The following is a 13,750-nucleotide window of genomic DNA, read 5'->3' on the forward strand; positions in this document are numbered from 1 at the left end:
ACAAAGTCATCCCATTCGCAACAACTTGAATGGACTTGAGGGTATTTATGTTAAGCGAAATAAGCCAGACAGAGAAAGACAAATACTGTATGATTTCACTCATATGGGGAAGATAAACAAACACATGGACAAAGAGAACAGTTCAGTGGTTACCAGGGGGAAGGGGGCTGCAGGCGTGGGCACAAAAGGGTAAAGGGGAGCACTGATATGGTGACTAACAAAAAATAATGTACAAATGAAATTTCACAGTGTTGTAAGCTATTATAACCTAAATTTTAAAAAAAAAGGTTATTTAAAAAAAAACAGATTTCAAGAAAATGTCAGCAAGGTTCAAGAAGGTACATTTCTTCCATGTTCAGCTAGTGTTCATGAGACAGCAGTGCACACAGTCGGGCGCTTTGTGGTGTCAGAATCCTCTGCTTCCCCTTCAAGAGGCCGCTTTCGACTTGTGGAAGGCTGGAGATAAGGTAAAAGGGAGAAATGTTCAAAGAAAACCACTGGCTTCTTTGATTGTCTTCATTGACCTCTGAATCTCCACTACACCTCTCGAGACTCAGACAAGCTTATCAAACTCACATTTCTCTCCCCTGTGGCTTCCAACCATTCAAAGATATATACTGAAAGTCAGCAGCATAGCCAGCCTCCTTCTGGTCACCTTCTCCTAAATTATGAAGTGTAAAGGGACTACAACACCCCTCACCAGGAGCCCCAAGCCTTGTTCTTTTGTGAGAAGACAACATTTTGTGTCTTTGTTTTCCCATTTATAAAACTGCGAAGGGGCAGTGGGAAGAGGGGTGTTATCATTCACCAACAGAAGATAGGACAAGAATGAATAGATACTAACTTATGAAGAACTTTAAGAGGAATAAAATTATAATCAATAAATTATCAACCATTCGCCCACACTTTAAATTTTTCAACAAATTTAAATTTGAGCCTCTAAAATAGGCTTCCAATCTTGACTGGCAGGAGACGTCCTAAAAGACACTCCCTAGCTGGGCTTCTCTAATGCATTAAACATACTCTTCATTATTAAATCTTCTAAGGCTGCTAGAGCAGATCAAGCTGAAACAAAATATACCACATTGATCCTAAAAACAATGTTAAGCAATTGCTGCTAAAGAGGCTATTGGAATTCAACATCCTTGCTCATCTGCTCTTTAAACTTAGCCTACGTTTAATGACCCTCATCCAGAATACCTGGGCTGGGGCCTCAGGTAGAGCCGTTGATTTATTTTCTTCAGAAAGCAAATTCTGAAATTTTCTCTTCATGTCCTCATCCTGTGAAGAAATGAGAAACATAAATAGGTTGTGTCTGAGGGAAAGAAAGCTCCTAGAAAGACAAGGCTAGAATGCCCCTGGAAACAGGGAAGTGGGAAAAGACATCCAGTATGTGCACCTAGAGGCATACCTTTGCTGGAGCTCCAGGAGAGAAAGGTGGTCCTCACCTCTGCCTTCCCAGAGTGGTCTAATCAGCAGTCAGGACTCAAACCCACATACCTAAGAGCTCTCAGTGGGTCAGAGACAACCACATACCTTAGCAGTCAAGACTTGCAGAACCAGCATCCCAGATGCTGAGAGATGGCAAGCAGGAGGCCAGAGGCTGGGGTTGGCTCAGTTCTCTGGGGGCTGACTCCAGGACACCCCTCTCCTCCTTGATAACAATGAAGCCAGTAACTGGGGCCAGCCTAACAAACCAACTCAGCACCCTAGGAAAATTCAGCCAGCAACTGCTGTACAAGTCCCAGAAGGACTTCAGGTGCACAATAGCCTAGAGCTTGGCTCTAACGAGAAAGGAAGACAATAAGAGGCCATAGCATTACAGGTGTTTCTTGCTGCTGGAGGGGGCAGAGGGGGTGCAGCACATGCACATCCTGCCCAGATGTGTATGAGGGTAACTCCTACCTCCCTGGACATTCACTTCTGCAGGGTTCAAAGATTTGCCTCTGGGAGTCCTGAGAGGTGACCCGGTGCAGCTCTCCCCGCCTTCAGAAAGGTAAAGCATCCATGACTAGGATCAGAGGCTTTGAGGACAGCTGGACGCCCAGCTCAGCCACCCACAAGTAACGTGTGCAGAATACAGACCCAGAGCTGCCTGATTCCAAAGCCCCACTTACTTTCCCACCCAACCCTACTCTTCCCACTAAGCCACGTGTACCATGGTGGGTGGGGGAGAGGACATGGGAGTGAAGGCCTCCAACATTCAGCAAATTGATGGGTATAAAAAACTTCAGTGCTCAAAGATGAATTCACCTGTTATATATCTCGTGGAGAATCACCTGCTTCCATCGCTCTGTTGATGGCATCACTCAGTGTAGCTCCCCACTGCCCATTTTGAGAGTGCCAAGTTCATCTGGATTCCACTCCACAACCTCCCTTAGGATCTCACTTCTAGCACAGTGCCACTCTAAAGGCCCGCGCCTTATTTCCTCCTACACCTGCTCACAGCCTTCACCGGGAATGCCCTCCTGGCCCTCCTGCCCGTCCCCCTCACCCACCTTTCTCATTCACTCCATGAACAAATATTTCCCCAGCACTCTTAGATGCCAGGCACTGTGACAGGCACAGGGGCCTCCATATCAGAGGGACTCAGTCAATGTTGAAAATGCTGTCCTCTATTGTTGTGGGCTGAACTCTGGTTCCCCTCCCCCCCCCTTCAAATCCATATGTTGAAGCCCTAACCCCCAGTGCTGTGACTATATTTGGAAACAGGGTCCGTAAAGAGGTGATTAAGTTAACATAAGGCTGTTAGGGTGGGGCCCTAATCCACTGACTAGTGTCCTCCCAAGAAGAGAAAGAGAGGCCGGCCTGGTGGTGCAACGGTTAAGTTCGCATGTTCCACTTCAGCAGCCCAGGGTTCACTGGTTCAGATCCCGGGTGTGGACATGGCACCACTCGGCAAGCCATGCTGTGGTAGGCGTCCCACATATAAAGTAGAGAGAGATGGGCACGGATGTTAGCTCAGGGCCAGTCTTCCTCAGCAAAAAAGAGGAGGATTGGCAGCAGATGTTAGCTCAGGGCTAATCTTCCTCAAAAAAAAGAGAGAAAGAGACAGCAGGGATGTGAGCGCACAGAAAAAAGACTATGTGAGGACACTGGGAGAAGGCGGCCAACCTGCAAGGCAAGGGGAGAGGCCTCGGGAAAAACTAAGGCTGCCAACACCTTGAAATTGGACTTCTAGCCTCCAGAACTGTAAGAAAATAAATTTCTGTTGTTTAAGCCACCCAGTCTTGGGTGTTTTGTTATGGCAGCTCTAGCAAATGAATACACCCATGTCAGCCCCAGGCTATCCAACCGTTAGACACTATCCACACCGTGTGAACCTGTGAGTACCTCAAGCCCCGTGGGCAGTGGTCCCATCTCATCCTGGGGATCCCCCATACTCTGCACCTACCTCTCTTAACACATGTATCCCACTGTTCTGTAGTGACCCTGGTCAGGCCTGGCCCCCACTCAGACTGTCAGAACCCCAAGGCAAGGACTTATCTTAACTCCTCTTTGCATCCACAGTACCTAACAGTGCTCAACATAGGAGCTCATTAATTGTCCCCTGAAAGAATGAATGCACTAAGAAATGAAACCATGCTGGAACGCCCCTTGTGGCAGCCCAACAGAACTGACCACAAGCCCATTTAGGCCTACATTTAAAACAAGTCAATTAGCAATAATTTGGAAAAGGAGCTCATTACATACCACAGGTCGCAACGTGTATCTCTAAATATCCTTCCTCTGAGGTGTCTACAGTCTATTCAGTAATATTAAATTGTAATATGCCTCAAAGGGAAGCAGGAAGGAATCCTCTATTTTGGGAAGTGAACACGAGGCCAAAAGTGGATATAAGGGATGCTCCCCAAACTGGACACTATTAATGACAAAACAGAGACCGGAATTCACATTCCAAATGCTCAGTCCAGTGGCAGACCCACAAAACCGTTTGGTTTCTTCAAAAACACTGAATTTTCCCAAAATAAAAGCTGAACTATCGCTAGCAGATGATTTACATGGGGAATCTGCATCCTTGTCCTCACTCAATGTTCGCTCCACCTTTTGCTGCAAAAACAAAAAGTAGACAAAAGGGTGTTCAAGTGAGACCTCTGTGGCAGGGCTGAACTTTACCTCTTCCTCCGTGTCAGTAACAGTTTTCTTTTGAGACAAGAAAAATCGGATAGACTTGTTTAAATTTCCGGCAGATGCAAACCCTGTTCCCAGGCCTAACTGGCAAGCTCCTCCACCTCCACATCTGGCCCCAAGAGTTTCCCTAGCAGGGCACTTGAAAAGAGCCAAGAGGCATGTTTTTCTTTTTCATCGAAATTAAATTCCCACATGCAAAGGCACCCTTTGTTTCCAAATTCCTTTTCTCCAGGGTCCTGCTGTTTCAAATCTGTGTGGTCTATTATGTGCTAAATCATCTGACAGATTTCTTCTGGGGGGACTGCTGTTTCCAGGGCAACATCCCAAACATATATCTACTTTTTTGTTCTTTTAAGGATTTGTTGTTCTCAACCTGAGCAAAACTGTTAAGAGGTGAAGGGTTGGAAAAGAAAAAGAATGAGGACGGTCTTCCCCAGAGTCCCAGAAGCACAGTGCTGCGACTGGCTGGCTGGAGGATTTCCTGGAACAGTAAGCCCCCAGAGTGACAGCCCCTGGTTCAAGCTACCTGGTTAAGTCCCCACCCCACAGGAAACAGAGACCGAATGAAAGTTAGTAGAAAGGGGCATGGCTGTGCCAAATGGACTGCACATAATTGAAGACCTGATGCTCGTCAGAAGAAAACTGCCCGATGCTGTAAGTTAACTCCAAAACCAAAGACTAGCCCAGCAAACCACAAAGGACCTCCAACTCTGGCAGCTCCAGTGAGGTCAGTGGATAACCCAATGGCAGCCACATCCCCCAGCAGAAACACAGCGGTAATGCAGACTTGAAAGGCGCAGGTAACAGCCTGCACTAATGGCATGCTTACTCACCATGAACAAGAAGTGGGACCCTTTATACTCAATCACTTGGGCCTGAGAAATAACCAGATTCTCCCCCAGAGAGGCTGTCGTCCTCCTCCTAACCTGCTTCCCTGATTTAAGGTTGAAGATAGTTGGAATGCAGCCCACCCCACCTGTTTGGGGTGGGGGTTTGAGGAAAGAGTAGGGCACAGCTGGGGGTGGAGGTGTGATGCTAGAACCAACAGTGAAAGGAACACAGCCAAACTGCAGACTCAGGAAGCCAAGTGGAACCAGGACAGGCCATAAAGTGGGCTTGTCCATCCAAGAGCCACAAGTTTAGTTGAAAAGGTTGCACCCAAACACAAAGACACACCCACACTCACACCCATACACACACACACACCCCACACACACCTAAAATTCGATCTAAAACAATTGCATTCAACAGACCTAGGGGCTGGCCCTGTGGCTGAGTGGTTAAGTTCGCGCGCTCGCTTCGGCAGCCCAGGGTTTCACCAGATCGCAATCCCGGGCGCGGACATGGCACCACTCATCAAGCCATGCTGAGGCGGCATCCTACATGCCACAGCTAGAAGGACCCACAACTAAAAATACACAACTATGTACCGGGGGGCTTTTGGGAGAAAAAATAAAAAAAATAAAATCTTATAAAAACAGACCAAACAAAGCAAACATTGTGTTTCCATCTTCCTTCTCATGTCGCAGGCACAAATCAGGGCTGCCCATGTATTTTTTGCTAGTAGGCACTGCCCCATACCCACCTGAAGCCACGGGTGTCTTAAAGCTTCTTCTGTTGTAAAACGTGCCTTTGGATCCACTATCAACAACTTCTTGACAAGGTCCAGAGCTAAAGCAATAAGATAATTTGGCAAATCACGGTGAAAAGGATAGATACATTAAATCAGCAAAATTAAGTATGCCAGAATCACAGGCCAACATCCAGAAAGAGGAGAGAGGGGCTGAGGTCATTGTGAGTCAGCAGGCGTGGTGGGCAGGGCCCCCTAATCCTCCTCACTCTGTATTCATCAGAGTGCTGTGAGAATACCAGAAATGACCATGATGCTCCCCATCTCGCCCTGCTCGCACATCACAACCTCTTAACCCTCTGTTCCCTCTCTCATTATTGGACTCAAGTTCAAAACTAATTAAAGCTGCACTTCCACCCAGTTCTAAGACACTCAGGATACTCTGCCAACTCTCCCCGAGACCCATGGATTGATGGCGAAAAGTTCCTCAGCCAGCGAAAGGCTCCTTGGAACTGTAGTCTTGGCAGAAATAAAGCTTGAGAGCCAGCCACAAAGGGAGGCTAGCTTGTTTATTGCAACATTATTCCTTAGACAGTCTGACATTTAACACAATCATCTATGTTATGTTATTTGACATGTAGCTTTAGCTTGCTACTTTTTCTTTTGAGAATTACAAAGTTGTACTTTTAAATTCTAAAACAAAGTAACTAATTATATTCAACTTTTACATGCTTACTCAAACGAAACCTTATAACTAAAAAGTTACTTATTATTTTGCACACTTAAATAGGTGCCAGGTATTTGCAGATGTTACACTTAACCCTCACAAAAACACTTTAAGCTAGGAGTTTATTGTTATAAATGATATGGAGACTCAGAGAGGTTAAGTAACTCGCCTAAGGTCACATAGCTAGGACGTAGTCAGCTCAGGTCTTGAGGCTAGATCGGCCGAGCTCTGGAGCCCACACTGTTAACAACTTCTTTTGCCTCTCAAATGATACAAAACTAACAACAGAAAATAACAGAATTGACAGAAGAAAACATCAGGAAATTTGAAAAGAAACTCCCACCACAGCACACACACATTTTAGCAAACCATAAATTCTTAACCCTTTCGTATCCATACCCTTCTCTGAGACCTCTGCCCAGACTTCAGGAATGAAGTTGTATTTTCCACTGGTGATCTGATCCTTCAGTGACACTTGAGTCTTATGCTCAGAGAAAGGTGGATACCCACTAAGGCTTAATATTGGTAGAGAGAGAAAGGAAAAGAAATCAAGTGGCATTCTCAGTGGCATTCGGATATACAGATTTCTTTTTCAGCATAATGAAAAATTAGATTTTTCTTTAAATCGATGGTCAAAAAAAGTGTCCTAAATTAAACACAAGCTCTCTCCCGGGACACATTTCTGATTTCACCTAATTACCTCTAACCAGACTCTGAAGCAATGAAAACTTTTCTTACCAAATAAAAAGAATAACTCCTAAACTCCAGCAGTCCACAGCACGGTTATATCCGGCAGTTCCAAAGGAATTAAGAACTTCAGGAGCCAAGTAGGTGGGGGTACCACATAAGGTTCTCATGAGAGAGGTCTCCCCCAGAATCTTGGACTGCCCAAAATCTGTAATCTAAAATTAAGGACAAAAGGGAATCAATTTTAATGGCATCATAAAAAAAAATGACTAACATAGTCTGCGGTCCCAAAAGACATGCAGGCTAGATGAGTGCCTATCCAATAATTCCCGCCTGCCGTTAATCTGGCATCTGCAAATTCACGTCTTTGTAAAGTAATCTCAAGCTCTGCAAGTTATTTAATTTTGCTTAAATTAAAATTTCTGAGCCAAGGAACCTCAAGGCCCAGGGTTTTTTCCAACTTATCCGTGTTCTCTGTAGTCTCACAAAATGTTTATAGCCCTTATCACAGACACTCTAGGATTCTAACTAGTAATGCATGGTTCTTCTTAGATCCTGGTTTTTCAACCTTGGCTGCATACTGGAATACCTGAGGATCTTGGAAAAAAATACTTACACTTGGGTGCCACCTTCAAGAGATGCTGAAGTGTCATGGTTCTTTAAAATTAAATTAATTAAATATTTATTTAATTTAATCAACAGTGATTCTAAAAGGAAGCCAGGCTCAGGAAGCACTGCCTCAGACAAAGGGAAGGGGATGACAGGGGATGTGATTCACTCCTCCATTTAGACCACTCCCTCCCTCCCTCTGAATACAGAAGTGGCTTGTATACAGTGGAGCCCAATAAATGCTCATTAGACTCTGGATTGGAGCAACACCACCTGACCTCTAAAATAATTTTAAAATAATTGTTTTTTAAAAACTAATAATTCTCAATCTTTATATGCTCCTACGTTTTACCTGATGAATTAAAAAACAGTTTCTAAAGAGAAATCTACTGGAGTGATCACACACAGAACACAAATTTCTCACCTTTATAAGACAGTCCTCTTTTTGAGATGAGAGGAGAACATTCTCTGGCTTTAAGTCCCGATGGATAATGCCATTTTCATGAAGGTACTACACACAAAGGGAGGCAGGACCCTTAGACTTATGGAGTAGGTACATCAGCAGATACACACACACGCATCTTACAGCTGGGTGAAACCGTAAGCCATGTTACTCTCAACCATAGTCTCAAAAATCACAGAAAACCATTGGGTAAAGGGGTTAGTGTTTACAAATTTGTTTTCAAGAAAATCATTAAAGAGTAGAAGAGTGAAAAAGGCAACTTATGACAGTAAACCTTTTACTTCATTTTTCAAGATAATAAATATCCCTTCCCATTGGCAGGTGTCAATGTCAATAACAAAAATGTAAATGAGTGATATAAAATATCTTGAGACCATATTAAAGTAAAGCATAAAAATTCCATCAAACTAATATATTTGGTTGTTCTATCCCTGAGAATATTTTTAAAAGGAATCTGTAAAATTCATATTTGTAAATTATCTGTTTAAATACCCAGAGTTCACATATTCCTCGATGCAAAGACTATTAGTCTTCGAAAACTCTACGGCTGAAATACAATGTTGATGGTTGTGTGTTCATTTTTATATATTGTCATATTTCTTTAGGAAAAAGAAATTCCCACATCCACCGATCTGCACTCAATTCACCCAGATATACTTGGTATAATAAAAGGGAGGAAATAAACCAGTAAGAGAGTAAAGCACTGGTTAGATGTTTATGGACTTCAGTCTTCCCTGGCCTAGGGAAAAATTTCCTCCAAAACACTTCTACTGGGAAAGGGACCTGGTGAAGCCCCCAGGGAGGGCAAACCCAGATGAAGCATCCCAGGAAAATCTCTCCATCCTCACTCAGCGAGCACTACTTCCAATCACTGTTTCCTGCAAGGAGCAAGATTTCAAGGGAAGAAACCTCGGTGGGGAAGCACCACAGCCAAATCTGGTTTGAGAAAGGGTGATGTTCCTCGAAGCAGGCAGGCTACCCCCGGCTGTTCCTCCACCCAACACTTTCCCAAAGTAGAGAAGAGAAGGCAGCAACACAAGCCTGCCTGCCTGCCCGCTGCAGTTAAGAGGATGCTCCACGGAAGGGAACACCCAGCACCGTGCCATGGGGAGCGATCCGTCTGTCACAACCGCCCAAACTTGCCAGCCTTACCCTCATACCTGCCCTACTCCCACCCTAAGAGGTAAAGGTGGATTGCTATAAGGATCAGGCAGAAGTAGAGACCAATCCTCCAGAAATACCTCCAAGCTAAAGAGAGGACACATGGAACTGTGCATTTATTTCTGTAACTCCCTTTCTTACTCTCTCTTAAGCTTCACAGCATGCGCTGTCTCATCTGAGTCAAAGGGGTGAGAAGTTTTTGCCAAGAACAGAACAACACACACACAGACTCTCGGCTCTCTGGGTTTTCATCCACGGTCGCTCGCTTTCTGCCTAACTCAGGGAGTAATTCACCTAGAGGAAAGCAGGTTACCCAAAGAACTGAGGAATTCTCTTACCTGTACAGCCAGGAGCATCTGGTAAAAATAGAGTTTGCACGTAGCTTCTTTCAGGCGTTTATTCCCCACCACCCTGTCAAAGAGCTCTCCTCCTTCCATCCTGAAACACACAAAGCAGGGGGCTCGTTCCTGGAGGGAAACTCACTTGGAGGGAAGATAATAACACAAAAAAAACAAACTCATTAACACGGGAAAGAGTTGCCATTTTTATTCACTCTTGACTCCCATTTGTAAATGGCAATGAGGTAATGACCCTCATCCACAATCCAATGTCCCCGATGTCCCCGTGGGAAACTAAGGAACAAGGAAGGATGGAAGGAGTGTGCAGTGGGCAATGGAGACACTTAGGAAGCTTGTAAAAGTGTTTCAATAGATCAGAGGTGGGGCCAGGAGCATTTTATAGTGCACTCCAGGTGATTCTGAGACTAGTGGAGAGAAGCCAGCAGGAGCCTATAATCAGACAACCGGGGTCTGAGCTCCAGCTCCACCACAGTCCAGCTGTGGGATTTTGGCAAATTTATGTAACCTCTCTGAGCTTGTCTCTGCCTCTTAAAAAAATAGGGATGATCCCCCCTATCTTGATGGCTGTCATAAAAATTAAGAGAGAAGTGATGTAGGTAAAGCACCTGGTACGGTGTAGACACTTGGCAAGAAGATTCAATTCCTTGTGCTTCAGTTTGCTCTTCTCTAATGTGGGGCTAAAAATAGTAACCCACCCATAACCTGTAAGTAACCTGGCTGACTGTAAAGAAGGTTAAATGATTCAATCCACGTAAAGTGCTCAGAGCAGTACTCTGCTCATATTAAGTGCTTAATTAGAATTAGTTACTGTTATATTATTATATTATTATTATTATCATTAAGCTGTTTTAACTAGATCCAGTCAGGTCACAATCTCCTATTTAATAGCAACAGATATTCCCCTAAGTACCACACAGGCCATCCAGTCTCCCCTGGTGCTATGATTGGGGCTCTTGTCTAGCAGATAATCTTTTTTTCTTTCTTTTCTTCTTTCTTTTTTTTTTTTTTTTTTGGTGAGGAAGATTGTCGCTGAGCTAACATCTGTGCCAATCTTCCTCTGTCTTGTATGTGGGACACTGCCACAGTATGGCTTGATGAGCAGTGTGCAGGTCTGCAACCACGATCCAAACTGGTGGACCCTGGATCACTGAAGCAGAGCACACAAACTTAACCAATGCACCACTGGGCCACCCCTGGTATATAATCTTAATGGTCACCTGCATAGCCACAGTTGGCCACTCAGGTGCAAAGCCTTGCCTGTCCGCCACAATAGCCACCCCTAGAAACACTACATTTTTATGCAGGAACAGACATCAAGACAGGCCCCTTCCAGGAATGAGACAGGAAATGATTTTCATCACACCAAATAAGACAGGACTTTATGGCCACTGAAATAAACCAGCAAGTAAACCAGCACCTGAGAGATACTCAGGTGTCACCATGCAACCTGGTACCGTGATCCCAAACAGAAAGGTCCACCCTTAACAGGCAGGTATTTCAGTGTAATAATATCCACCTGTGGGTAAGCACCTACAGATGCCAGGTGCTCTGCTGGGGGCTTTCCCTCCCTCATAGCATTTAATCACTACGACTCGGTGCACAGGGGCATCATTATCTTCCCCATTTAACACTAGGAAAATGAGACTCAGAGGTGAAATAAACTAACCCGAGGGCAGTCAGTCACTTAGAGAGTGAGATTCAAACACAGGCCTCAGATCCAGGGCCTGGGACCTCTCAGCCACCTTCCTTTGGAAACACCAGAGGGATTTTAGGATTGATACGAACCCCACACACACACTCTTTGTGGGCCCCACCACCACATACATACAACGAGGGTCCCCAGGATGAGAAATGCATGCCAGCATTCGATTCTTTGGGGGCTTACAGGCATTTAAATGGAAACAAATACAAAAGTTTACTACTTACAATTCCAAAACAATATAATAATCTTCAGCATCAAAAAAGTCTTTAATCTTGATGATACAAGGCTAAATGAGGGAAAAAAGGAAAACTAGTGAGAAGCTCCCAAGAGGAAAACCACAAGGGCAGAAGTGGGGACATCGGCCCGGAGGGTGAGGGAGGTCAAGTTTTCATTCTTAAGTTGGATGGCGAGTTGAAAGGTGTTCATTTTATTGGTTTGCTTTACAATTTACAATTACTATTTTATGTGTGTTAAATATTATATAATTTAAAAATATTTAAAGGAAGGAAAAGAGGAGAGTGAGGAGGAGGGAAAAGAAGGGATGAGATGAAAGGCAGGCAGGCAGGAAGACAAGAGAGAAATCCTTTGGCTTCTTGCTGCCTAGAGGCTAAAATCTAATTTCTCAGCAGGGGATTAGCAAGCCCTTCGTGACCCAGCCCCTCGTCTTGCCCCGACCCACCAGCACAGCCTCATCTCCTACTCCTGTTCCAAGCGTCCTCCTCTCCAGACCACAAAACTCCCCATCAGCCCAGACTCCCTGTGCTCTTTCTCAGTACCACACTTTTCCTCAGCTACCTCCCTGCCTGGTGGTCCAGCTCTGGGCACACTCGGCCTCAGGCATCAGGCTCCAGCTCAAATGTCTCCCTCAGAATGCACCACACTCCCTGCGGTGGTTCTAATCTGTGCCACCCCACACTGCACCTTTAGCATCTGTCTCCCAGCCAGGCTGTGAGCTCCAGGAGGGCAGAGAAAGGAAACTAACACCCACCACGGGTCTCCTTTCATCAGACACCGCATGGGCCGAGTCAAGTCTTATTTATCTTTCAAGGACTAACACTCAGCAGAACGGCTGGCACACAGAAGACACTCATATGCTGCCCATATTAATACCAACAACATCAATAACAGATACACCACCCACTGAGGGTAGACCCTGCCAGCCACATTGTGAGCATGGAACACATGGCCATGGGAGTCAGACTGAGAGCCAACAAGTTCCACCACTCCTTCCCTATGATCACAGTATAGTTGGCTCTGCAGGAACATGTGTTATTGTCACAATAAAGAAAACACTGAACAGGCACTAAAGTACTTTATTAAGAGGCATAGAAAGGAAAGAAGAGCTGAAATTCTCATAAAACACAACAGGAAGGCAATAAGCTATGTAAAATTGATAAACCAAGAGATAATAGTTTGTTATGTAGAAATACGGAAGTAAAATCTCAAAAAAAAAAAAATGCTAAAAGAGATGTAAAATGTTTGCAGAGAGGAAGATTAGGAAGGCTGTGGAACTTTTAGCACTATCTGACTCCAGCTATACACAAGTGATAAAGTAAAAAAGAGAAGCAGAAGGAAAGATACGCACGGAAAAGGAACAGGAGATTAGAGCTAAGAATGAGAGCGGCTTGGTTCAGCTTGGCTTCATCAGGCAGAGGCAGTGCCCAACCTGGGAATGGGTGGGGCCAGGAGCTCACAGAGCATGAAGAGGTCCTCTTGGGTCAAAGCCAGCATGAGCTGTCTCCTCTAGTAGGCACTGTCTCCAGGGTCACTGGCTGGAGCTGTCACAGCTGAAAGTGTCTCTCAGGAACCAGAGGCTACTAACCCAGCCCCTCCATTTAGGTCACACGGGGAACAGTTTAGGGAATTATAGATCCCTACCATTCCCCAAGTGTGTTTTCTGTGCTGAAAGCTTTACAAGCACATCTCATTTAATTCTCACACTGACCTTTGAGGTAAATATCCTATTGTGTCCATTGGACAGATGAGGAAATAGAGGCTCCAGAAACTGAAATGAGCTTCTCAGAGCCAAGAGGTGACAGAGATGATATGGGACCCCAGGTCTGTCTCCCCACTAGACTGAAGCCACATGAGAGGAGGGATGGCCAAGTCCATCCGTGCTCACTACTGCCCGGGGCCTAGAAGACAACCTGGCACAATACGTGTTTGACAGTTGACTGAATCAATGCCTGACTCCAAAGGCCAGAGTCTACTGGACTCTATTAGGCTCAACTCATTGTCCTCAAACAACAAAATGCACTCATGAGCCCAAATTAAATTCCCAAGGGCTTCCACGTGCCCTTGTAAATTGCCAAGAAGTATCTCCAGGGATCTTTTTTAGGGT

At 44.9% G+C, this 13,750-nt stretch overlaps 1 protein-coding gene across 6 annotated transcripts in view; it reads right to left on the bottom strand.

Annotated features, from left to right (window-relative positions):
- Window positions 1–107: 107 nt before the first annotated feature.
- CHEK2 (checkpoint kinase 2) overlaps window positions 108–13,750 on the bottom strand; it is a 43,652-nt gene continuing 30,009 nt past the window's right edge. For 5 of the 6 annotated variants that reach the window (XM_046641506.1, XM_046641507.1, XM_046641508.1 and 2 more), the window contains 8 exons: window positions 11,634–11,695; window positions 9,687–9,786; window positions 8,149–8,235; window positions 7,167–7,330; window positions 6,828–6,943; window positions 5,717–5,802; window positions 1,201–1,281; window positions 108–456 (listed from right to left, as the gene is read on the bottom strand). In XM_046641506.1, the coding sequence (XP_046497462.1) occupies window positions 367–456; window positions 1,201–1,281; window positions 5,717–5,802; window positions 6,828–6,943; window positions 7,167–7,330; window positions 8,149–8,235; window positions 9,687–9,786; window positions 11,634–11,695 (786 nt within the window). In that variant the 3' untranslated portion in view covers window positions 108–366. The remainder of the gene's footprint in view (window positions 457–1,200; window positions 1,282–5,716; window positions 5,803–6,827; window positions 6,944–7,166; window positions 7,331–8,148; window positions 8,236–9,686; window positions 9,787–11,633; window positions 11,696–13,750) is intronic. The other variant, XR_006885481.1, reaches the window with a different exon arrangement.

This window comes from Equus quagga, chromosome 15 (genome assembly GCF_021613505.1).
Source record: "Equus quagga isolate Etosha38 chromosome 15, UCLA_HA_Equagga_1.0, whole genome shotgun sequence".
In the NCBI taxonomy this organism is placed as follows: Eukaryota; Metazoa; Chordata; class Mammalia; order Perissodactyla; family Equidae; genus Equus; species Equus quagga.